This window comes from Oncorhynchus kisutch, linkage group LG9, assembly GCF_002021735.2.
Source record: "Oncorhynchus kisutch isolate 150728-3 linkage group LG9, Okis_V2, whole genome shotgun sequence".
Taxonomy (NCBI): domain Eukaryota; kingdom Metazoa; phylum Chordata; class Actinopteri; order Salmoniformes; family Salmonidae; genus Oncorhynchus; species Oncorhynchus kisutch.
In genome coordinates, this window is record NC_034182.2 from 10,094,721 (window position 1) to 10,121,348 (window position 26,628).

Sequence of the window (26,628 nt, forward strand, 5' to 3'; positions counted from 1 at the left end):
GGTTTGGTCAGTGTAGGCTGTCATTGTCAATAAGAATTTGTTATTACATGACTTGCCTAGTTAAATAAAGAATTTTTATTTTATATACCACAGCTAAGAGCTGTTCTTAGGCATGACACAACACGGGCCATATACCACACACCCTCATGCCTTATATATTCTATACATTCTCAACAGGCCTCCACCACCCTTGGTCCTTGTAGGCAGCAGTTTCCGCTTGGCTTTCTTCAATAAATGCACAATAAGTGTTGTGTAGAAACAGAAAACATGACTGAAGATTCTGTTATCTGTTCTGATCCACTCACCTATGTGAGTCTCTCAAGTCTCAACACATAGGAGAAGGGAGAAGCCTTGCACAAGCCAGTGACTGAAATGACAGGACCATTAACATTGTACTTTGCTTCCCTCTGGTGGCGTAACTGTGTGTGTCTCAAATGTGGTCTTTGGCTGGTGGTGAAGGGTAAATAATACTACAATTCTCTTCCTTGGATGCTGTGTAGTCTGAGAGGACAGGTAACAACAAAAACATATTTTCTGTATTTATATATTAGTTCAGTGCCATAACAACACAGTAAACATCAGAGGTAAACTAAAACAGTACAATATCAAAACGGACAAAAACTGACATATATTAAAAACAAAAATGGCATTTCGACCAATGTTTAAGACGAAGTATAAAACCAGTGACCTGTAAAGTACACACCATTCCGCAATAGCCAAAACATTAGCAGTAGTTGAATTTAACTACAAGCAACATCTACGGCCACAGAGATAAAGTGACAATGGCTTCAAATATAATTTGATGACGGATATCTGATTCATTTTATCCCCAGTGTAAAAAAAAAAAAAAAGTTACAATTGACACATTTCTTTGTGTATGAGACAGCAGAATCTCATAAAACAATAATCTCAGTCTGGTTTCTCCCCTTTAGCTTTGGTTCTGGCTGCAATAAAACAAATGGTCAATAAAAAAAGACTGTAAACAAACTTAATACAATGTACAATACCATCACTATGATGATTCAATCACTATGACGCTCTAACAATGTAGGCAAACAATACTATAAGAGTAACCGAACACCAATCACCCTTAGGTGTCAAGAGTAACAGTAACACATGGTATATAAAACATACGTCTGACGGTTTCAACCACAGCTAACCGAACCTATTATAGGGAGAGAAATCAGATGTCTGTTCATTTAAAAACAGATAAAGACATGTAGAAAAGTCAACTGCATAATGTAGCCTAAATATGGCTGTCTGGTAATGTTTCAAGTTTTTTTTAAAGAACAGCATATGAATAATGTCAGGTTTGAGGTAAAAGTATTGTCTTTGCCAGTTGCCATCAACTACTGTTCCCGTCTCGTGTATCCTGTCAGAGCCGACTGATATGCTTACAAATCTCCTGACCAACGCTCGTTCCATTCGCCCACAGGAGAGCTATGGTGACTGGCCATTGGCTCAACTCTTCTCACTTGGCTGGAGGATAAATGGTAACCACGATGGGGGCTTACATTCTGAGAGGAACCTGGATGGTGACCGTGAGGGAGGCTTGCATTCAGAGAGGTACCTAAGAGACAAGCATAAGAAAGCAGGTGATAAATATTCACATTAGCACTGTAGGAAGTAGCCATCCCCCAGCATGTGGCTTTCCAAGTGGAGATGAAGGATCAGTAAGGCAACTTTTCAGTTCAAAAGTCTATTCAATGAACACAGGATCCTGGGAACACTGCCTCAGCATATACTTAAAAACATGGCTAGAACATATTCCAACCCAGTCAACACAAGTCACACTTACATGGGTTTCAGTTACCCAACAAGTTGGTATTGATGTTCTCATCGATGAGGCTGATTTCTAATAAAAGGTTTTGTACACTCTGAACAAGTACATCAACATTTTCCACAAGCTCATTCTATACTTTATGGGTCGTAACCATTTGATTACAATCACTTTTTGACTGCACCCCTTTTGATTTGAATGAAACTTTCCATACATATTTGCCCATGGTAGAAGTGGTCAGAAAAGTGGCTTTTTTGACCCAAATGCCAAAACATTTAGGAGACAAAAGTGCTCAATGTTGACCGATTTTGCATATCCCATTCAGTGTATGCAAAAACTTTAAACTCTTTATTATTTACTTTTAACATCAATTATCAAAAAAATGTAAACTCTCGTTTTTTTTCTCTCCACTGTATCTTAAACCCTAATTTACATAATCTGAGGTGAATATGTTGTGACCACCATCGGTTGAGACACAGCATACTCTCGCCAATACTTTTTTGTAAGCTTTTAAATGATATCAAACTCAACCGTTTACCTTTCCAGTGATGAAGACATGGATGTACGGTAGGGTATGCAAAATCGTCAACTTTGGGCACCTCTATCTCCTGAATGTTTTGGCATTCTGGTCCAAAAAGTCACTTTCTCACATCTTCTACCATGGGCAAATATGTACGGGAAGTTCTGTTCAAATCAAAAGGGGGGTGGTCAAAATGTGATTGAAATCAAATGGAATTACCCTTATCAATTACATATGGTAATGAATTAAATCCCATTCTGTGAGAGTTTCAAAATACACCTGTCTGTCCACCCTTATCACTTTAACTCTCAATTTTACTTAGGTCATATTGAACCAGGCTCACAGGCCTGTGTACAATTGCATAATACACTTGAGTTCACTACCCAGCTCCTATAAATAACATAATACCCTTTCATCTAGATGATTCCCAATCAGAACACAACATGAAACGGTCTACGTCTGACACTTTTCTAAAAATAAAAATACATATTCAACTCTGTTTGAAATACTGGGAAATCATTGGTGCAATTGCAAAAGTAGCCTACCATGTGAGGCTGGCATAGCCTGCGATGTACCTTCAGTTTCATTGGGCCTCTTCCTCTGCTTCTCTGACCACTTGTAACCAACTCCAGTTTTTCTTGCTGTAACCAGAAGAACTTGTCAATAACTGGAAATCCAATCAAATGCATCTAAATATTGACTTGTCGTGTGTTATTCTGTGTGGTTGTTTTGAATTCCAATGCTAGCTATACATATTACACAAAAACTTTGAGGGAATACATGCCATTTTCTTTTGCCAATGGCTTGTGATTCGTGTACTTACCCGAGTCTTTTGGAGGTTCATGATGGAGAGACTTTGTCAAACGCTTTGCCTGAACAATGCTCTTCTTCATCAAAATGGGAGCAGGCTCCTGCATTTCCCACTTCCTTTTGAAGCTCTTTTCACATGCAGCGCTTGGTCCAGGCTTCAGCTCCCCTAGATCTTGCCGCTTCTCTTCCCTAAGAGGGGACTGTTCCTTCAGATTCTGGCAGTTCACAGAAGCATCTTCCTCTTCATCGTCAGAAGGCTGTGCATCTTCCGGATCTGTGTAAGACCTGTTGAACATTACGTGATTTTCATATTCACGGGGATTGAAGTAGTGCACGTTCATTGGATTCAAAAGAAAGCTGACATTCCGCTTGGGTTTCGGCAGAGAATCGACACGTTTTAGAATGGGTCGAATGATCCTGGTCTCCGAGCTGCACCTGGGACTGGCCTGTGGACCTTCCACTTCCTCTGGAGAACACCCTGATCGTCTACGAGTCCGGGGGGTTGGAGTCGGGACAAAGCTGCTCTCCCAATCTGAGAACACCTGCTGCCTCGCAGTAACTTTTGCCCCATAATGTCCATTGCCATGTTGCTGTGATATCCTAGCCGGATTAGAGCAAGCATGACTACCTGGGCTATAACCATTGGGACTGGCAGGCTTGATACAAGGTTTGGGCTTGTGTGCCACTCTTGCAGGTTTGTTTAGCATTTGTGATTCAGGTGAAGCACTGGGAGATGTCTTTTCTCTGTTCTCTCTCTCATTCCCATCCTTTGAAACCTCTGGAGTTCTTAGAAGCTTCAGAATTCTTGGCAGCTTTGGCTTGCGGGGCAGCGAGTCGCACTCACGCTCGCTTTTTGACAACTTTCCTGTCTCATTCCTATTCAACACCTTTGGAATCTTTGACAACATCTGTTGGGATGTCAAGTCGCTCTCTGCCTTACGTTTTAGTTTCTTGCACGAGTCAGGATTCTTAGAGACCATTACCCCTAAACTCAGAGGGTCTCCTCTATCCTCCACCCTCTTCTGCCTTGGTGGGGAACCTTTCCTGACAAGATGTTTGGGTAAGGACAGCTTTTTCAATCTGACTTTTAGGGGTTGAATTTTTTGCTTGTGTTTCACACCGTTCCTCTGCCTCTCTTTGACAACAGGAGACACTGACATTGCAGGGGAGTGGTGTCTGCTAGTTTTGTATGGGGTTTTAGTCTTTGGCTTTTTGGCGACTTCCTCAGTATGTGTTGAGGGTGAGCCATTTGTGGAAGGCTTTTTGTGGATGTTTAGGGAGAGTTTGAGAGGAACAGTGGTAGATGAGGATCCCAGCACATGGAGGGTTTTCACCCCAGGGCACGGCGGTGACTTCTTACTGCCTCTGTCGCTCTCGCTTTCCACCAACTGGCACTGGAACTCTTTGGAGTTCCTGCTTTCAGTTTTAGTTGAATTTCTCCTCTTCTGCGACGTCTTGTCCCTAGATTGACTGGCCTCACCCAGTTGTTCCATTGAAAGTCTCCCCTTCTTGCCTCTACTTTGATTGTCCTCACTCTCTTTCTCAGTTGAATGTCTCCTCTTCGGTGGCTTATTGTCCCTGGATTGACTGCCCTCACGCTCTTTCTCAGTTGATGATCCCCTCTTCTTGTCTTTGCATCGACTTTCATCCCTCTCAGTCAAATGTCTCCTCTTGTGTGACGCATGTGGCTTCTTGTCCCTGCGTTGATTATTCAAAGTTGCCTTCACCCCAGAGCTCTTAGGGGGTTGGGATGGTGACTGTCCTCTCTCTGCTCTCCCATGGCGTTTCTTGGGCTTTTGTCTGTCAGATGATGTTGGATGGAGGGTTTCCTCCTTTTCCATTTTTTCTTTTCCATTTTTCTTTGAGTTGCAGGTTTTGTATTGAGGGACAAAGTCAGCAACTTTGTCATACTTCTCTGCAGGTGAACCACAGTCCTCTACAGGTGAACACCACTTGTCTGCTATGATGTTAGCTCTTAACTTAGAGGGGTTTTCAAACGTGGGAATTGGTAATGTACTCGTCCTACAGTCTTGGTCCTTCTCTTGCGGCATTTCCCTATCCTCAGAACCAGGACTGACTTTACTTTGGGTAGTATGTTCTTGGGCTGACTCACAGGGTGCTTTGGCATCAGTTTCAGGCTCTGTCCTTTTAACATTAGAAGCATGAGCCTCAATCTGAGCATGTTGTTCATTAGGGTTCTCCTCTGTCTCCTGATCTGAATCCTCAATTGTATCTGACCAGAATAAAAAGTCAGTGATCGGTATGACACCTGTACATTGCTGCATTTCTCCCTCTGTCTTATTGTCACAGGATTGATTGTCATCACCCTCTTCTTCAGTTGATTGTATCTGCTTCTTGTCCCTGCATTGATTGTCCCCAGTCGCCTTCCCCCCAGAGTCCTTAGGGACCTCTTCTGTCTCCTGATCTGAATTGTCGCTTGTATCTAACAGGGTAAAGCATTGAGCGATTGTTAAGCATCTTGTACCTTGCTGCAGTCCTTTCTCCCTCTGACAACTGGTGCATAGGCCACTTTCAAACCCATTGTCAGTTTCAATAATACAAGGACAATAGCAGGACTTATCTAAGCTGCCACTTTCTATATTCTCTTGTTGCTTTGTCTTTGTCTCGTCTTTGTCTTCAGAGCATGGTTCATGGGACCCGAGTTGGAGGTCAGAGCCATTTTCGATCTGGCAAAACAGTCTCATGGCATCCTCAGATGTCAGGACGGTCAAATGCATTGGGGAAAGGGGGTCTGTGTCTGAGTCGGTTGTGAGGTCTGCATTTGTCGGGCAGTTTGTGTCTGTTGTGAGGTCTGCGCCTGGTGCCTCTGTTTCAGCAAGCAGTTTCACAGCATCCTCTGGTGTGAGGACGGTCAAAATCATTGGGGAAAGGGGTTCGGTCTCCAAGTCTGCATCTGTTGGGAGGTCTGTGTCTGTTGAGGAGTCTGCAACCATCATGAGGTCTATGTTTGTTGTGAGGTCTGAGCCTGTTGTTACAACAGGTTGTCGTGCAGGAAATTCCACAGTCTCCATCTTGCTGTGGAAGGTGTCATCCATTTTGACTCCCCCAACAACTTTGGAACTCTCCTCTGCTTTATCTGGTATGAACCAGAGAGACCAAGCTCTTCCAGATTCTTTGTCAATGTCATTCAGCTTCTCATTGACATTTAACCAGGATGACCTGTAACCCACTTGGGAAGAGCTGTCAACATGCGCTGGAATGGGAAACTTCTCGACCACTTCCTCCAGTGATATACCACTGACTGCAAAGAGAACCACTGCTTCCTCATCCTCTGCGGCCCAGGCAGACACATCTCGCATGATTTCCTTATCCCTTTTATCTTTTAAAGCTTCTACCAGGTTAGAGGTTTCCCCGCCCCAATACTGCTCCAATATGGCTTCTAGACAACCATCCTTTGCCTCTGTGATTGTTGCTGCATTCTCCCGATAAGTAACCAGTTGCTGCAGCGTACGTAACTTGAACTGAACTTCAGCAATTGTGGACAGAACAAGAGATCTCTCATCTGCGCCGTTGGAGCTAACTTCCACGATTGTCTGGGTACCTCCGTTGCGTACAATATCAGTTGCCTGAGGGATGGTGTGGACAAATGGTGAAGGTGAACTCTTGTCCGTCTGTGTGATGACCTGAAGGACCTCATCATTGTCCTCTCCAGTAGATGCCAGTGAACTTGTTGCAGATGCATCTACAGGCTTATCATACTCCATAAAACTCTCAACTTGAACCGGCTCATTTCGGACAGAGAGAGAACTTGCATCATCTTTAGCTCTTTCCCACAGGCTTTCCACTTGTTGTTCGTTGATGGACCAGGCCCGTAAAATCTTAAATGGCAGCTCATTGCCTGTATTCTCTGTCTCCATTGGCTCTGGGGACTGCTGTGGACCCATTGGAGGGACAATAGCCACAGGGGGCGGAGTGGTGGCGACTGCCGTCAGGGTCATGCACCTGGGGGTGGACTTAATCTCCAGCCGTATAGTGGAGTCCTCAGGACTAAACCTCTCAGGGGGCCTCGCCTGGTTGTCTTTGGTGTTACTATGTAGGTGCCTTTTGCCTCCTTGTAAAATATCCATCTTCTCTGTGCTGAATTGTTGTGCCTGGGAGGGGTCTTGTGTTGAGTTGTTCCCATTTATGGGTCCATTTTTAGATCTTAAAACACTGTGGAGCCAGTCCTGTATTTCATTGAGTGAGATCTTATGTTTATCAGGAGGTTTTTCCTGAAGTGTCTCAGTGAGAGGTTTGGGAGGAGAGGGAGCATATTGCTGGTCAGTGGTGACAGAGGTTTGGGAAGGAACACTAGGTCCTAGTATACCATGGCTGGCTGCTTTGGAATGGGCCCTCGAACGTCCACTAGACTGACCCCTGGAACCACCCCGAGAACGTCCACTAGACCGACCCCTGGAACCACCCTGAGAACGTCCACTAGACCGACCCCTGGAACCACCCCAAGAACATACACTAGAACCACCCCTAGAATTTCCACTGGAACCACCCCTAGAACGTCCCCTTGAGCATTCAGTAAAATATCCCCTTGAATGTACATTGCAATGTCCTCTAGCATGTCCATTGGAATGGGTGGGATCGAACATCTGCCATTTGCTTTCCAAGTAATGGAGATTGTTATGATTCACTCCACGACCAACCAGATAATCCTGGTCGGTGTTATGGTGATGGGAAATATCCTCATGCCCTCTTTCGACGTTGAGTGGGGGTAAAAAGTCATTGCTGGGGAAGTGGGGTTCATGGTTAGCCCACGTTTCTGTTCTCTCTCCACTGCAGTGTAAGGTTACATTAGGAGGTGCCTGTTCTCTCAAGGGTCCATAGAGATTGGGCCTATCCCTTATGTTCTGACTTCTGTGATGGTCCTGATGATACAGAGGAGGCGGCTGGGTCTCTTGTGTCCGATGTCCACGGAAGTCCATCTGAGAGTTTTGTTGATGGGAGTTGTAGTGGGCCCACACGGCAGCTTCATCCTCACGGTTCAGCCACTGGTGTTCCCCTGCCTGTTGGGTGAGGTACTGTCTTTCTCCAGCTGGGGGATCACCTTCCCAGTGAGCCATACTATGGCAGCTGTATCCGTCACCGTCGCTCCATTCTCTTGATCTGGCATTTTCACAAGCGTTATACATGTTGTGTCAGCTCTATCTGTCCCAGCACATTGAGCTGAGTAGCATTTCAAGCATTATGGGGCACCATCCTCAAAAGTTGAATTGAAGAGTTTAATTCTAGAGAGAAAAAAAAAGAGAGAGAAACAGTTGTGAAAACTCCAACCAACATGTTGATTTTTCTAACATACACTGCATCTCTGAAACATGTCTAGGACATGTGACTGCCAGTTCAGACATTATAGGTTGAAATTTAGAGAGCTGCGCACAATTCACAACCAACTGACACCATCAACATTGTACACACTCATATAGGAGGAGCCTGTGCCCCACAAATATCAGCCTGGGCAGGAGGAGAGTTCCACCTCAGGTCAAGTTGACCCTCCACATCTATTTGGTGTATAATATGGCATTGTTGATATCCAATGCCCTTTCTCAGGATTAAACCAAGGTAACTTGTCTCAGGCAAGTTAAAGTTGGTTTAATCAATATTATGACAATTGACCACACAACAACTGTCTCCAACCTTGAGGTGATGCAGAGATGCAACCTTGAACAGTGAACAGTTAACATAACAACAGAGGCTTCATTCCTAGCTATGTAGACAACTTCCCTCGAGTCACACCAGGTTTTAAGCTACTGGCCCATTGTTTTTTTTATTTGACCTTTATTTAACTAGGCAAGTCAGTTAAGGACAAATTCTTATTTACAATGAGTGTCTACCCCGGCCAAATCCGGATGACACTGGGCCAATTGTGCACCGCCTTATGCTACTCCCAATCACGGCCGGATGTGATGCAGCCCGGACTCGAACCAGGTACTGCAGTGATGCCTCTTGCACTGAGATGCAGTGTCTTTAGACCACTTCTCCACCCGGGAGCCCAATCTCAGGTTGGACCAGAGTGGAATACTACAGTTACGATTAATTAAGCCAGCTAAGTTCAATAAGCAACCAGATACAACTATTGATTTTCTGGTTTATAAAAAAAAAAAGCTAAACTTAGATATGGGTTTTCGTTTGTCGACCATGCCCATTTCAAGCGTAGCTTTCTAAAAAATAAAGTTAAATAATATTTAGGCAAGTTAGCTGTCGAACTCCTTTTTTCCTGCTTTGTAGTATAACCCTCTGGGCTGCACAGGAAAAAAATAATACATTCTAATCAAAGTTTATTGGTCACGTACACAGTTTAGATTGTTATAGCGGGTGCAGCGAAATGCTTGTTACTAGCTCCTAAGAATGCAGTAAAATGTCAAACAAGTATTTAAAAAACGACAACATAAAATCATGTTGTAATGAATCCAATTAACAACCCAAACAGGACTGTAAACAGCAGTCTAAATGTAATCTATATGTATATATACACTGGATGAATTTACACAAGATATAATAAGAATTCAATATTAGAGCGAGCTATGGCAAGAATACATTTTATTTGCCTTTTAGCAGATGCTCTTATCCAGAGAGACTTAGGGTTAACAGAAATTTGGGTTAACTGCCTTGCTCAAGGGACAGATTTTTCTCGGTGATTCAAACCAGCGACCTTTCAGTTACTGGCCCAACACTCTTGACTACCTGCTACCCCAGCATATAAATAAGTGCGTATTGTTGGATTCTAGCTTAAAATATACTTCTTGATGTTACCATATCTTATTGATTACTTTGGATGTATAAGGAAGGTTGGGGTCAATGAAGGGGGTAATAGGAACATGGTGTATGGAACGTTAATGAGTGAGACGAGTGCAGATAACATTTGTTACAGACTGTAAACTATTGTTGAATATCAACGCTCCTAAGGAGAACGGCAAAGGAAAACTATCTGGTTTTAGTCACTGATAAAGATAGGACAGGGAGGAGCGAGGAATTCGGCCCGAGGTCAAATAAACAGATGAAGTGAGAAGAAAGTATTTTCCCACACACATATCCTTCCACGCCCACAAAGGTTCTAGCATCAGGCAGGGCCATGATGACACCAGGGAGAAGAACCAATTAAGTTCCTGACTAGCAACAGAGATGTATTGGCTGTCTAGATGTGCAAGGAGTTGACTCCGCCTAGTAGGAGGGTATAAATACTTGCGCTTGTGTAATCATACCTGGTCTTTTGCAGCTGTTTGACCCAGTGGGTGATTAATCTTGCTTTGAGCTTTTTCTAGTCTGTTTGTTCAGAACCTAACAGTATAAACAGTGTAACTAAAAAATGATGTAAAGTGGTAGAGATGTTAGAATGAGCCATATCGAGAATTGATAGGTGAGAATTGCCTTTTAATTGAATGATTAGAATATTCCCCCCTGAAACATATAATTGTATGGAATTGATTAGAATGTATAAAATCATAATCAATAAATGTGTAGTCCTAGTCAGAATTAGGGTAAAACAATGTCTTTATGGTATTTTAAACACAGACTGTCTGAGCTTGGTGCCGACCTGACTAGAGATTTGGGAGAGAACGGGGAGTACGTCTCAAGGACAAGGTCACTATCTCTGTCGGCTGGGTAGTGAGACAGACAGTGTGTGCGTAGCAGCACGTGTGTGCGTATGTTTTTGTGTATGTGTGTGCGTATGCTTGTGTGAATGTGTGTACGTATGTGTGGGCGTGAGAAGTCAGTATAAAATTCATTATTTTGTATTCTTGACTTTAGAACGTCCCGTGAATAAACCTTTTTGACTATTTTAGCTGGGCCTCCATCTGTTTCATTCGACCAGGATCTTACACATTCTGAGAGTAATATAATTCAATTGGGTTATGTACCCGGAGAACATAATTATCTTATCAAGAATACCAGTATTTAAATACACAAGGTGAAACGGGAAGTGTCCAGTGGTTTAATGTATCTATAAAATGGGACAACAGCATTGGTTGTGTGTGTGTTAGTGTGTGTTTGATAGCGTGTGTGTTCTGTGTGAGTGAGCATCACTTGGTAGACTGTTAGTGATGGCTGCTCAATAGTCTGATAGCCTGGCGATAGGCCTGAAAAAAGGACATGATGGCGCATTTCCATTGAGGTTTTACCCCAGCGTTTTATCCAAAAGGCTCTAACTTTTCTCTATCCATCTACACAAGATGGCACCCGTGTCTCGCTGGGCCATGCCTCCAGTGAACCTGCTTTCCAGACAGCATTTACATAACAATGGCTAAATGAGAACATGGGTGTACACCTTCGAAGGTGAACACCTTCTCACAAAGCAACTGTCTTAATTATTTAGAGGTTGTTGATTCTTGTTGAAGTACTCACTCTCAGCCCTAACTATGGAAACACAATTTCCCTAGTATAACATCAGGATGTATACACTAGTGTAACACTGGTGTTACAGTAAAGAAAAACATTTAGAGGACAATAACATTAGTAGTCATAAGCAGGAAACACTGATTGGAACCGTGAGAGGGACTGACTGATGAGGGATGAGGTAATCCAGTGGTGTGGAGTCACAGGGGGTTAGGATGTAGAGGAGAAACTGGGTTTCCTGTCTAAGGTAGGTATAAAGGCCATCACCTCTGGAGAAGAGAACCTTGAGACTGACAGGCCAACCATTCTGCATATTCCATCATATTGTTCCACCATGCCATGCAGCCAGTAGGATGCATTTTTTAAAAACATAAATGACAAGATGGAACCGAAGAACATGGCTGATGTTTTACATTCTCCCAACCAATTGTACAATTTTGTAATTTTTTGGGGCGTTTTGTGGAACTTATTTTTTTAAACTGATTGTGTACATAATGTTGCTGCTACCGTCTAATATGACCAAAAATAACCATGTACTGGAAGAAACGTTTTCCTTTAACGAGTCCGACGAGAAGGATATCCTGCTTTAACTGGAACAGGCCCGGATCCACGCCTTTTGCATGAAGAAATGACGCCGGAAAAGGGAACGCAGCTCGGGGACCCTTCTAAGAAGCCGGAGGCGAGCGAGTAAACTCCCAATGCCTTACATTCTCCTTGCTAAAGTGCAATCGTTAGAAAATAACATTGATGACCTATTATTAAGACTATCCTACCAACGGGACATTAAAAACTGTAACATCCTATGTTTCATCAAGACGTGGCTGAACGAAGAAACTGACAATATAGAGCTGGCGGGATTTTCCATGCACGGGCAGAACAGAGATGTGACGTCTGGTAAGACGAGGGGTGGGGGTGTGAGTGTTTTTGTCAATAACAGCTGGTTCGCGATGTCTAATATTAAAGAAGTCTCGAGTTATTGCTCGCCTGAGGTAGAGCACCTTATGATAAGTTGTCGACCACACTATTCTCATCTATATTATTCGTAGCAGTCTATTTACCACAACAAAGCGAAGCTGGCACTAAGACCGCTCTCAACAAACTCTATAAAAGGCCATATGCAAAGAAGAAAATGCTCACACAGAAGCGGCGCTCCTAGTGGCCGGGGACTTAATGCAGGGAAACTTAAATCTGTTTTACCAAATTTTTACCAGCATGTCACATGTACAACCAGGGAAGAAAAATCCTAGACCACCTTTACTCCACACACAGAGATGCATACAAAGCTCTCCCCCGCACTCCATTTGGAAAATCTGACCACCATTATATCCTCCTGATTCCTGCTTACAAGCCAAAATTAAAGCAGGAAGTACTAGTGACTTGCTCAATACTGAAGAGGTCAGATGCGGATGCTACACTACAGGACTGTTTTGCTAGCACAGACTGGAATATGTCCCGGGATTCAGCCAATGGCATTGAGGAATACACCACATCAGTCATTGGCTTCATCAGTAAGTGCATAGATGACGTCATCCCCACAGTGACTGTACGTACATATCCCAACCAGAAGCCATGGATTACAGCAACATCCGCATCGAGCTAAAGGCTAGAGGAGAGGGAGAATAATCAAGACACTTATAAAAAATATAAAAAAAATCACACTATGTCCTCAGACGAACCATCAAACAAGCAAAGCGTCAATACAGGATTAAGATTGAATCCTACTATACCGGCTCTGACAATCGCCGGCTGTGGCAGGGCTTGAAAAACTATTACGGACTACAAAGGGAAACACAGACGCGAGCTGCCCAGTGACATGAGCCTACCAGACGAGCCAAATGCCTTTTATGCTCGCTTCGAGGCAAGCAACACTGAAGCATGCACGAGAGCACCAGCTGTTCTGGATGACTGTGTGATAACGCTCTCCGTATCCAATGTGAAAAAAACTTTTAAACAGGTCAACATTCACAAAGCCGCGGGGCCAGACAGATTATCAGGACGTGTACTCAAAGCATGGGCGGACCAACTGTCAAGTGTCTTCACTGACATTTTCAACCTCTCCCTGAGAGAGAGAGAGAAACGAGAGACCGTATCTTCATAAAGGGAGGGAGAGATAGAGGAAGGGACAGAAGAAAAAGGGAGGGAACCAGGCAAAAGAAAAGACAGAAAGAAAGAAAGAAAGAGAAGACAGACTTTCAGACAAAGGAAGAGAGGAAAGAAAGGACGGTTGGAATGAGTGTGTTCACCTGGCCATATGACAGTGTTTCCCTACAGTGTGCTTTTGTACCGAGGTACATCAGATCGTAGAAAGCCTAATACTGAGGCCTTTGCTGAGCTCTCACTGGAGCCAGGCTGCAGACACAAAGCAGCATGAGCTATACATTCATCCTCTCTGAGTGAGTGAGTGAGTGAGTGAGTGAGTGAGTGGAACAGGAGAAGAATACAGATTATAAATATTTATACGAACGAGCAGGAGTGAAAGACAACTACAGGAAAAGGAGAAAAAGAGAGACTTCATAAGGCACACCGGGCATGTTATCATCTTCCTAGCAGTCTCTCCCGCCAGTCGAGGCGCGGGCGAGCAGGTTTTCAGCTCGTGCTCCCCGTCGACTAGCCTTGGGGGGGGGCTGAGCTGCCATCCCGTCTCCCCCTCCTCGAGCTTCATCCTTATCCCTCTTGCTCTCCATCACCTCTACTCCCATCGCAAAGGGACGCTGGAAATAGCAGCACGTTGGCTGGATTTCTAAAGTTATGGTTCTTACACGATCTCTTAGAGTTAACGTTGGGTTCATGTTTTATGAAGAAGTAACAGTGACGTGTGCCAACTATAATGTTACTGTTACTGTTCTAAGTACTGAACATTAACTGTGTGGGCAGTTTTTTTTGCTCTTCTCTGTTTCCTCTTTTTATTTATTTTTCATCAGGTATCCCTCCATCCATGACTTATTTGAGTCAAAAACACATGTTCTAATTTCATTTGTGGGTAAAGAAATAGACATACAGTGCCTTGCGAAAGTATTCGGCCCCCTTGAACTTTGCGACCTTTTGCCACATTTCAGGCTTCAAACATAAAGATATAAAACTGTATTTTTTTGTGAAGAATCAACAACAAGTGGGACACAATCATGAAGTGGAACAACATTTATTGGATATTTCAAACTTTTTTAACAAATCAAAAACTGAAAAATTGGGCGTGCAAAATTATTCAGCCCCTTTACTTTCAGTGCAGCAAACTCTCTCCAGAAGTTCAGTGAGGATCTCTAAATGATCCAATGTTGACCTAAATTACTAATGATGATAGATACAATCCACCTGTGTGTAATCAAGTCTCCGTATAAATGCACCTGCACTGTGATAGTCTCAGAGGTCCGTTAAAAGCGCAGAGAGCATCATGAAGAACAAGGAACACACCAGGCAGGTCCGAGATACTGTTGTGAAGAAGTTTAAAGCCGGATTTGGATACAAAAAGATTTCCCAAGCTTTAAACATCCCAAGGAGCACTGTGCAAGCGATAATATTGAAATGGAAGGAGTATCAGACCACTGCAAATCTACCAAGACCTGGCCGTCCCTCTAAACTTTCAGCTCATACAAGGAGAAGACTGATCAGAGATGCAGCCAAGAGGCCCATGATCACTCTGGATGAACTGCAGAGATTTACAGCTGAGGTGGGAGACTCTGTCGTCGTTTAAAGTGTCGTTTAAAGTTTGCCACAAGCCACCTGGGAGACACACCAAACATGTGGAAGAAGGTGCTCTGGTCAGATGAAACCAAAATTGAACTTTTTGGCAACAATGCAAAACGTTATGTTTGGCGTAAAAGCAACACAGCTCATCACCCTGAACACACCATCCCCACTGTCAAACATGGTGGTGGCAGCATCATGGTTTGGGCCTGCTTTTCTTCAGCAGGGACAGGGAAGATGGTTAAAATTGATGGGAAGATGGATGGAGCCAAATACAGGACCATTCTGGAAGAAAACCTGATGGAGTCTGCAAAAGACCTGAGACTGGGACGGAGATTTGTCTTCCAGCAAGACAATGATCCAAAACATAAAGCAAAATCTACAATGGAATGGTTCAAAAATAAACATATCCAGGTGTTAGAATGGCCAAGTCAAAGTCCAGGCCTGAATCCAATCGAGAATCTGTGGAAAGAACTGAAAACTGCTGTTCACAAATGCTCTCCATCCAACCTCACTGAGCTCGAGCTGCTTTGCAAGGAGGAATGGGAAAAAATGTCAGTCTCTCGATGTGCAAAACTGATAGAGACATACCCCAAGCGACTTACAGCTGTAATCGCAGCAAAAGGTGGCGCTACAAAGTATTAACTTAAGGGGGCTGAATAATTTTGCACGGCCAATTTTTCCGTTTTTGAATTGTTAAAAAAGTTTGAAATATCCAATAACTGTCGTTCCACTTCATGATTGTGTCCCACTTGTTGTTGATTCTTCACAAAAAAATACAGTTTTATATCTTTAAGCTTGAAAACATGATTCCTGACATGCAAAACATTTTGGTACTATATCAATAATGGACTAATGAAACAAATACAATTTCCTTTAAGTGTATGAAGAAGACCACTATTATAATACTCAACAAAATGTGCTTAACATCCTTACTGGTGAAGTAATTAATAATAGTTGTAAATGTAGCGTGTTGGGTTCTGAGAATATGAAATATACTTATTCATGTCACTGAAGGAGAGAGGGAAATGGATCAGGGAATGCGATCACATGTGGCAAGCATTGATAAGTGGAGAGAGCCATGGATTAGTGATGAAGGGGGGTCAAGATCCGGTCAGGTCATGTTAAGGGAGAAATAGAATATAAAGTGTATGGCCCGTATCACCTCGTTACCTGCCAAGCAGTAGAGATAATGTTTGTTCAGATGGGTAGGAGAAGACTCAGCATAGGAGAAATGGTTAAATATCAGTGCTTGTGTGAAAATGCTTTTGTCTAAAGCAGCTGTATTGACTCTCTGGGAAGAATTAAACTTGGTTAAGATTTCATAGTGTCCGTTGAGTTATTTACTCTGAGAATTAGAACCTAACCAGGGGCAATGACATTAAAAACACCATCAAAATTTGAAGCATTATTATCCATATTCAGCAGTTGCTACATCAAACTTTGTATACAAAGAATGTATGATATATTGATTCTTGAATATAGATATAGATACAATATATATATAATATAGATACAATAATAGAATATAGATTCAATATATCAGATTATTGTTTCTTGAATATAGATACAATCTCCTCATGAGCTTAGTTCAGCTGTCGTACCCCATCAGAACCCAAAATACACGCTTGTTTTACGCGCCAAAGTCTATAAATAAACACTAAATACAGTGTCAACTCATCATTCAGGGTCGGTGGGGCAGACTTCAAGGCACACTTAAACAGCATGGCTACCACAGAATTCTGCAGCGATACACCATCCCACCTGGTTTGCTCTTAGTGGGACTGACTATCATTTGTTTGTCAACAGGACAATGACCCATCACAACTCCAGGCTGTGTAAGGGCAATTTGACCAAGGAGAGTGATGGAGTGCTGCATCAGATGAACTGGCCTCCACAATCACCCAACCTCAACCCAATTGAGATGGTTTGGGATGAGTTGGACTGCAGAGTGAAGGAAAAGCAGCCAACAAGTACTCAGCATATGTGGGAAATCCTTTAAAACGATTAGAAAAGCATTCCATGTGAAGCTGGTTGAGAGAATGCCAAGAGTACACATCAAGGCAAAGGGTGGCTACTTTGAAGATGTATTATTATTTGTTTAACACTTTTTTGGTTATTACATGATTCCATATCTGTTAAACAGTTTGAATTCTTCACTATTATTCTAAAATGTAGAAAATAGTAAAAAGAAAAGAAAAACCCTGGAATGAGTAGGTGTGTCCAAACTTGACTAGTACTGAATACAGTTGAAGTCGGAAGTTTACATACACTTAGGTTGGAGTAATTAAAACTCATTTTTCAACCACTCCACAAATGTAATGTGAACAAACTATAGTTTTAGCAAGTTAGTTAGGACATTTACATTGTGCATGACACAAGTCATTTTTCCAACAATTGTTTACACAGATAGATTATTTCACTGTATCACAATTCCAGTGGGTCAGAAGTTTACATACACAAAGTATGCTTTGGGTCATTGTCCATTTGGAAGACCCATTTGCGACCAAGCTTTAAATTCATGACTGATGTCTTACTTCAATATATCCACATCATTTTGCGTCCTTCCTTGCTTCCTTAAACTGAACAGAACTACACTCTCTTCTTCCATTGTCTTAAATATATTTACTGGTCTCATTGCAAAAGCTAAATCTTGGAGTAAACTGACGATAGCAAAGATTATAGCAAACAGCACAGAAACTGAATTTGTGCTCGCTAGCTCTGCCTATTCAGCTAATGTTGGAAGCCAATATAAAACAAACTATATTAAAATTACAAAAGGTTGCAGCATACGTTGTGTAAATGGTGAACTCATACAGCTGTCAACCCTTGTCATTGCAATCTGTTTCACATTTGCTAGCTGACTAGCAAATGAACAGGCAGTTAACCTGAACAGGCAGTTAACCCATTGTTCCTAGGCAGTCATTGAAAATAAGAATTTGTTCTTAACTGACTTGCCTAGTAAAATAAAGGTAAAATTTAAAAATAAAAAATATCTCAAAGACTAGTTGATAAAATGTTCATAAGAAATAAGTGAAATGCTAATGGAAATGTTTCACAATGATTTAATTAGGCAGAGCAGGCAACAGATGGCACACAGAGAGCAAAGCTGGGAACAGATGGGCAGGGACAGGGAGTCTCAGGTAAGTTTGTTGAGTCTTTGTTTGGCAACATTATGAAAGGTTATCTCTTTTTTAGACTTGTAAAATAGGGACATAATTGGAAAATGCCATGGATACTCCCACTCTTAACTTAAACAAATCTTAGTTCAGTCACCAGTTTAAGGCAATGGTGTTGCTGTTTTGATGAATTGTGTAGTTTTGGGTACTGGTAGTTAGGAGTACGGAAAACACCTTATTTATTTTCTAGGAGACAGACTGAGGCATTGAGGGTGATGAAAGGGAAAGAGCCAGGGAGAGAGACTTCAGAGTACAGTGTCACAGCCACGGCAGGACCAGGTGTCAACCTTGTTGCCAGCAGCACCAGTATAGGGGACAGTGGCACAGCATTGTCCGGTTACCTCAGTGATGGCACAAAACCATATCAGCCACATCCACAATTTAGGGGACTGCAAAATCTGGCTAACAGAGTGTTGACGTTTCAAGAGAGATGGTTTCACGATTTCCCCTGGCTACCTTATAATCCATCAACAAAAGGGTGTTGTGTTTACACTGTAGCAAAGGGTTTTCATGCCAGCCATCTTTTGGCCAAAGGGCAGATGCTGCCTTCATTAGTGCAGGATTTAGGAACTGGAGAAAAGCCATTGTAAAATTCACAGCACATCAAAACAGCCAAACCCACCGCCACTGTGTAACTGTAACAGCACACCAGCTAAACCCAATCCGTGTCCAGTTATCCAGCGCATGGGGTAAACAGCAGAAATGACAAAAGCTACCTTCCACTGTATGAGAAAGCAACAACATTGATTAAATCCATTGAGACACACTCAATATGTTTTGCTGGCAAAGCAGTGGATCACTATAGGGCAGCATTTTTTAAGTGTTGGATGGTGTGGAGGTTCAGTTTGGCGGCCGTTTTGACCAGGACAGTCTAAACGTCCTGCAAAAGTTGGAAAGAGTGCTTCTCACGGGGGAGTTGGATGAGTCTCTAGATCAGTACCCTGAGCTAAACATAGATTCTCTTTCAGTGCAGTTGCCTCTCTTTCGCAACAAATACCCCTGTAGCAGCAGTGGAGAGGCAGCAGAGGTCCTCAGGAGGCTTTCAGTGGAGGTGCGGGGGTTGGTTGACCAAGTTGAGGTGCTGATCAGAATTTTGTTTGTGGTGCCAGTGCCTTCATGGGAGGCTGAGAGGACTTTCAGTGCACTCCACAGGTTAAAGACTTGGCTAGGGGCCAGCATGGACCAAGAGAGACTGAACGTAGTTGTCTGTAATGTACATAAAGGCAGGATCGTCCCGAGGGAAAATATCTGCCAGCAATTTGTTGGATCCATTGAAACCTGCAAACATATGTTTGGTTCTTTTGTTCAGTAGTGTGTATAGCAGTGGTTCTCAACCTTTTTTGGGTACTGGAACCCCTGTGTATTTTGAGGCAAGGCGGGCAAAGTTTTTGAGTGGTCCTCAGGGTCCTCCACCCCCCTCTATTATATGTAAAGTTACTGGAATCCTTGTGCTGAATACGGTTTTTACACTTTTTTATTTATTTCACAGACCCCTTGCAATTACACCAGGGACCCCTAGGGGTAAAACTATACTTTTTTATATCATGGATGGTCAGTCCTTGAGTCCATAGCGCTATATATGAATTTTAGAGTGGTTACATTTCTCCAGCCCCAACCCTCAGCTTTTTACAGAAACAGTGTTAGGGATTCACATCGTTATTGTTTCTACTGCTGATTGCTGCCTTAAGATGTGTTACAAAGTGACGAGCAAACACATTTAAACGGTCCTCCATATTACTTGGATAACTCCTGGAGAATTAATAACTTTGCGTAACGTTAAATCCGATGATTTTGTTTCACAAATATAAACTACTGATCAACATAGACAGCATTGTTGTTCAATGTCAACCATTGGATTTTCCTAAGAGAATATAGACACAGGATACTTACAGAAAGCCTGCGCCGCTCCTCTCCTCACACATACCGGAGGTCAACGGTAAACATGCATTTTCCCAACCGAGATTTAGCAATCAACAACTACACTCTTCGTCTGTGGGGTTTATCAGCGGTTGGCATCCAACGTTATGGCGCATTACTGCCAAAAACACTCCTTTCTTCTGTTAGAAGTTCTTCAAATGTGTATCTGGTGGGTGAGCGAGCGTGGCTGGTTCGAGCAGATTCAAGTTCCACGCCCCCAGAGTTTTCTCCGCTCCTTCAACTTATTAACAATATTTTCTAACCCTTATTTTATTGAAGCAAATAACAAAAAACTAAAACCAATATTACAAGACAAATTATTAATGAACATAAATACGTTATAATTTCTCTGCGGTTTTAGGTTTTGTTCCTGCTATAATTTATACTTTTTTGTTCCTGCTATAATTTGACCGCTGAGCAAGCGCAAACAAATAGCCAGTTGTTTCGTTGTGTCATGTATTACTGCACCAATGCTTAGTAATATGGAAGGAATGATTATCTATAGATCGAAAACGTGACATTTTCTTGACTCTACAGATATTTAGAAAGCATATTCAATAGTGAAAATCCATTGACAACAACATGTTGACTCCGCAGGACATTGTCGAAAGGGAAACTAATACACATATTTGTCTCTAGACACGCGAGTGTGGTCCTACACTATCTACATATACATCGAATTCTGGAGTTGATCAATGTAAGATATGCTCACAGAAGGAAAATAAATAAGCGTAATGACAATTGTGTTAGACAACTGTACTGTGTGCTAGCTATTGTCCAAGTTGAACTAGAACCAGTCAAATCAGGATTTGAGGAAGGGGCGTATGAAACGTGACAATATATATTAGATAAGCTTACCAAGAAAACTCTGCAGAAAAGAGAATACTGATCCAAACTAGATGTTCCTTGCCGATATAAGCTAAAATAGAGGTGTCCAGAAAAGGTTTCCCCTGCGCAGGTCATTACTGAATAAACCCTGGGTGAATGCTTAACAGTTTTTTCGACTACAAGAACTCTTTTTTTTCTACAACACTGCAACCCATCAGTCTGAACGGCTTATGAACGACAGTTGTGGCTGCTTTGCGTGATGTATTGTTGTCTCTACCTTTATTGCCCTTTGTGCTGTTGTCTGTGCCCAATAATGTTTGTACCATGTTTTGTGCTGCTACCATGTTGTTGTCATGATGTGTTGCTACCATGCTGTGTTGTCATGTGTTTCTGCCTTGCTATGTTGTTGTCTTAGGTCTCTCTTTATGTAGGGTTGTGCTGTCTATCTTGTTGTGATGTGTGTTTTGTCCTATATTTATAAGTTATTTATTTTAAAAAAATAAAATAAAAAAAAATCATCCCAGCCCCAGTCCCCGCAGGAGGTCTTTTGCATTTTGGTAGGCCATCATTGTAATTAAGCATTTGTTCTTAACTAACTTGAACGAGTAAAAAAAAAAAAAATGTCTCTTCATACAAATGAATAGCAACACACCACACTGCCAGTTCATTCAACATTTCCATGAGGTTTAATACCAATCACAAAATGTACAAAAGAAACCAGTGTTCCTTGGAAGTTGGAGAAGGATCGAGACAGAGAGAAGCCACAGAGCAGGACAGTGCAAGGCGCTTACTTCACTCTCTCTCCCTGTTACAGGAAACAAATATGTAGGAGTGAAGGGCTTAAGTTTGTGTGTGAGACAGAGACTGCCTGATCAGCGGTCCTCTCCAGCAGGAAGTGCAGTGGTCAACCTCCTCCATTGTTTCGTGAAGGATCGTCGAAAACGCCTTTTAGATCACCTTCCCAACCTCTATCTTGTTCTATGGGTAATTATCCAATACATGTATTGTGAAATCTTAGAGTAGTAAACATAACCATTATTGGGTTCAAAGGAAGGCCCAACATAATATTATAATGACCCTCACACAATACACCTGCATTATGTGTGCATTACAGCTGGACAACTTTCTCATGGCTTCTGGAGGGAAATGCTGTAGGAATGCTCAACCGATGTCGATCATTCAGCTGACAGAAACTTTCAACCGGTTCTCCCCATGTGGGAGCTAATGTAATATAAATAGGTGCAGCTGCTAGGCTGAAGTAGCAAGGACATAAGTACATTGGCCAGAGGACGAGAAGGTGACACCCAGTACATTTGCTATTTCTGAGTAGGGTAACATTCCCAAGATTCCATTAAGCTAAACGAACATGAGTGCATTAGCCAAGGCCATAAGTACATTTATGACAGCTGGACAAGACGGCCTACAGGGAGGAGGTGACGGCCCTTGGAGTGTGGTGTCAGGAAAATAACCTCAAGCTCAATGTAAACAAAACAAAGGAGATGATCGTGGACATCAGGAAACAGCAGAGGGAGCAGCCCCCTATCTACATTGGCGGGACAGTAGTGGAGAGGGTGAAGAGTTGTAAGTTCCTCGGTGTACACATCACGGACAAACTGAAATGGTCCACCCACACAGACAGCATGGTGAAGAAGGTGCAGCAGCGCCTCTTCAACCTCAGGAGGTGTAGTGGAAAATCGGTTCAAATATGACAACCAAGATCTTTGTGAAAATCAATATAGACTTTTAATACAACAGTATCTTAAGCCGGAGCGGTCCGCGGAACACACACATTTTCAGAGCACTCGCTCTGACTTTTTATACACACAATCCATGAGTCCATCCTACTTCGTGCATCCTGCTTGTTCAGCCCAGTAACGCCCACATCTGCTTTCGGTCAGATTAAAAATGATGACAAGACCCTTCCTTTGACCTAAAGATAATATACAGTGCCTTGCGAAAGTATTCGGCCCCCTTGAACTTTGCGACCTTTTGCCACATTTCAGGCTTCAAACATAAAGATATAAAACTGTATTTTTTTGTGAAGAATCAACAGCAAGTGGGACACAATCATGAAGTGGAACGACATTTATTGGATATTTCAAACTTTTTTAACAATTCAAAAACGGAATAATTGGGCGTGCAAAATTATTCAGCCCCCTTAAGTTAATACTTTGTAGCGCCACCTTTTGCTGCGATTACAGCTGTTAGTCGCTTGGGGTATGTCTCTATCAGTTCTGCACATCGAGAGACTGAATTTTTTTCCCATTCCTCCTTGCAAAACAGCTCGAGCTCAGTGAGGTTGGATGGAGAGCATTTGTGAACAGCAGTTTTCAGTTCTTTCCACAGATTCTCGATTGGATTCAGGTCTGGACTTTGACTTGGCCATTCTAACACCTGGGTATGTTTATTTTTGAACCATTCCATTGTAGATTTTGCTTTATGTTTTGGATCATTGTCTTGTTGGAAGACAAATCTCCGTCCCAGTCTCAGGTCTTTTGCAGACTCCATCAGGTTTTCTTCCAGAATGGTCCTCTATTTGGCTCCATCCATCTTCCCATCAATTTTAACCATCTTCCCTGTCCCTGCTGAAGAAAAGCAGGCCCAAACCATGATGCTGCCACCACCATGTTTGACAGTGGGGATGGTGTGTTCAGAGTGATGAGCTGTGTTGCTTTTACGCCAAACATAACGTTTTGCATTGTTGCCAAAAAGTTCCATTTTGGTTTCATCTGACCAGAGCACCTTCTTCCACATGTTTGGTGTGTCTCCCAGGTGGCTTGTGGCAAACTTTAAACGACACTTTTTATGGATATCTTTAAGAAATGGCTTTCTTCTTGCCACTCTTCCATAAAGGCCAGATTTGTGCAATATACGACTGATTGTTGTCCTATGGACAGAGTCTCCCACCTCAGCTGTAGATCTCTGCAGTTCATCCAGAGTGATCATAGGCCTCTTGGCTGCATCTCTGATCAGTCTTCTCCTTGTATGAGCTGAAAGTTTAGAGGGACGGCCAGGTCTTGGTAGATTTGCAGTGGTCTGATACTCCTTCCATTTCAATATTATCGCTTGCACAGTGCTCCTTGGGATGTTTAAAGCTTGGGAAATCGTTTTGTATCCAAATCCGGCTTTAAACATCTTCACAGCAGTATCTCGGACCTGCCTGGTGTGTTCCTTGTTCTTCATGATGCTCTCTGCGCTTTTAACGGACCTCTGAGACTATCACAGTGCAGGTGCATTTATACGGAGACTTGATTACACACAGGTGGATTGTATTTATCATCATTAGTCATTTAGGTCAACATTGGATCATTCAGAGATCCTCACTGAACTTCTGGAGAGAGTTTGCTGCACTGAAAGTAAAGGGTCTGAATAATTTTGCTTAAATTTGGCTTGTCACCAAAAACATTCACAAACCTTTACAGATGCAAAATCGAGAGCATCCTGTCGAGCTGTATCACCGCCTGGTACGGCAGCTGCTCCGCCCATAACCAGAAGGCTCTTCAGAGGGTAGTGAGGTCTGCACAATGCATCACCGGGGGAAAACTACCTGCCCTCCAGGACATCTACAGGACATTTACGATGTCACAGGAATGCCAAAAAGATCATCAAGGACAACAACCATCCAAGCCACTGCCTGTTCACCCCACTATCATTGTGGGAGCTAAGCATTAAATATAAATAGGTGTAGTTGCCATGCTGAAGTAGCAAGGACATGCACATTAAGAGAAGATTACCAGCACGGATTCTGCTACTCTGTATTATAGTCTATATTGAATTCACAAGTTCTTGTAAGAGTGTTATATTTCTGAGACAATTTTCCACGACAACATCCAGAAGGCGAGGTCAGTAGAGGTGCATCAAAGCGTGGACCGAGAGACTGAAAAACAGCTTCTATCTCAAGGCCATCAGACTGTTATACAGCCATCACTAACATTGAGTGGCTCCTGCCAACATACTGACTCAACTCCAGCTACTTTAATAATGGAAAAATTGATGTAATCAATTTATCACTAGCCACTTTATATTATATAATGTTTACTTACCCTACATTACTCATCTCATATGTATATATTGTACGCTATACCATCTACTGTATCTTGCCACCTTGATGTAATTAAATGTATCACTGTTAGGAATATTATGAATAATGACTAAACAATATCTACATTTTAAATAGAACTATAACTAATGAAACTTATACTCTGTTTTATTATATCTGATTAAACAATATTCATTCATAAGGAAGGGATTGTGGAGCATGAAACAGGGGGTAATTAAATTAAATAAATACCATTCCAGCCAGGTTGGAGAGGACTGGAATTGTGGGTTTTTAAGTAAGCAAAAAGGGTCGTTAACCTATGGTTGAACCGACTCAACTTAGCTCTGGGATGTTTAGATAAGGCAGAGAGTGTTTTCCTGGGTTTTCCATTATCTGGAACTGTCTTCTAAATAGTGATGGATGAAGGTGAAGATTCCAGAAGTTAATCTAGATAAGTGTGTGTCTGGAGTGAGCGAGCTAGTGGGTTGGAATAAACTATTGAACCCGTTCTGTCCTTGTCGATAGGAGGAAGGAGAATAAATAACCTATGACATCATATTTTGTATATAAACTGTTGTTCTTGGTTTCATGGGAGCGCGCTCCGATAATAAATACTATTATCTCATTTTGATTAGACTAGTCTCTGTCTATTTTATGCAAATGAGAATCTTACAAATTCTCATAGAATAGACCAAGAGAATTCAATGAATGAAAACATATTGGAATTATGAAATTACATTAACAATCACTAGCCACTTTAAACAATGCCACTTTATATAATGTTCTCATACCCTACATTACTCATCTCATATGTATATACTGTACGCTATACCATCTACTGCATCTTGCCATCTTGATGTAATGTATCACGAGTGTCACGCCCTGGTCTTAGTATTCTGTGTTTTCTTATAACTGCCTTATTATTATTCGACCATGCTGGTCATTTATGAACATTTGAACATCTTGGCCATGTTCTGTTATAATCTCCACCCGGCACAGCCAGAAGAGGACTGGCCACCCCACATAGCCTGGTTCCTCTCTAGGTTTCTTCCTAGGTATTGGCCTTTCTAGGGAGTTTTTCCTAGCCACCGTGCTTCTACACCTGCATTGCTTGCTGTTTGGGGTTTTAGGCTGGGTTTCTGTACAGCACTTTGAGATATCAGCTGATGTATGAAGGGCTATATAAATAATAAATAAATTTGATTTGATTTGATGAGCCGCCAGAGTCTCCCGTCTGTCATGAGCCGCCAGAGTCAGCCAGGATCTTCCAGAGCCACCAGTCAGCCAGGATCCGCCAAAGCCACCAGTCAGCCAGGATCCGCCAAAGCCACCAGTCAGCCAGGATCCGCCAGAGCCGCCAGTCAGCCAGGATCCGCCAGAGGCGCCAGTCAGCCAGGATCCGCCAGAGCCGCCAGTCAGCCAGGATCGCCAGAGCCGCCAGTCAGCCAGGATCCGCCAGAGCCGCCAGTCAGCCAGGATCCGCCAAAGCCACCAGTCAGCCAGGATCCGCCAAAGCCGCCAGTCTGCCAGG

General features: G+C 42.5%; 1 protein-coding gene across 3 annotated transcripts; it reads right to left on the reverse strand.

The window, feature by feature from the left end:
- Positions 1-526: 526 nt before the first annotated feature.
- LOC109896727 (uncharacterized) lies at positions 527-21,217 on the reverse strand. 3 transcript variants are annotated; one of them, XR_002256139.2, is made up of 5 exons: positions 20,204-21,014; positions 3,124-8,350; positions 2,846-2,941; positions 2,319-2,464; positions 527-1,570 (listed from the first exon to the last, which is right to left on the reverse strand). XR_002256139.2 is itself a non-coding variant. In XM_020491047.2 (4 exons), exons 2-4 carry the CDS (start codon positions 8,252-8,254, stop codon positions 1,395-1,397), a joined length of 5,403 nt encoding a protein of 1,800 aa, XP_020346636.1. In that variant the 5' UTR covers positions 8,255-8,350; positions 21,089-21,217; the 3' UTR covers positions 527-1,394. The 3 variants fall into 3 exon arrangements, 2 of the variants coding, with proteins under 2 accessions (XP_020346636.1, XP_020346635.1); XM_020491047.2 differs by lacking the exons at positions 2,319-2,464; positions 20,204-21,014 and adding an exon at positions 21,089-21,217; XM_020491046.2 differs by lacking the exon at positions 2,319-2,464.
- Positions 21,218-26,628: the final 5,411 nt, after the last annotated feature.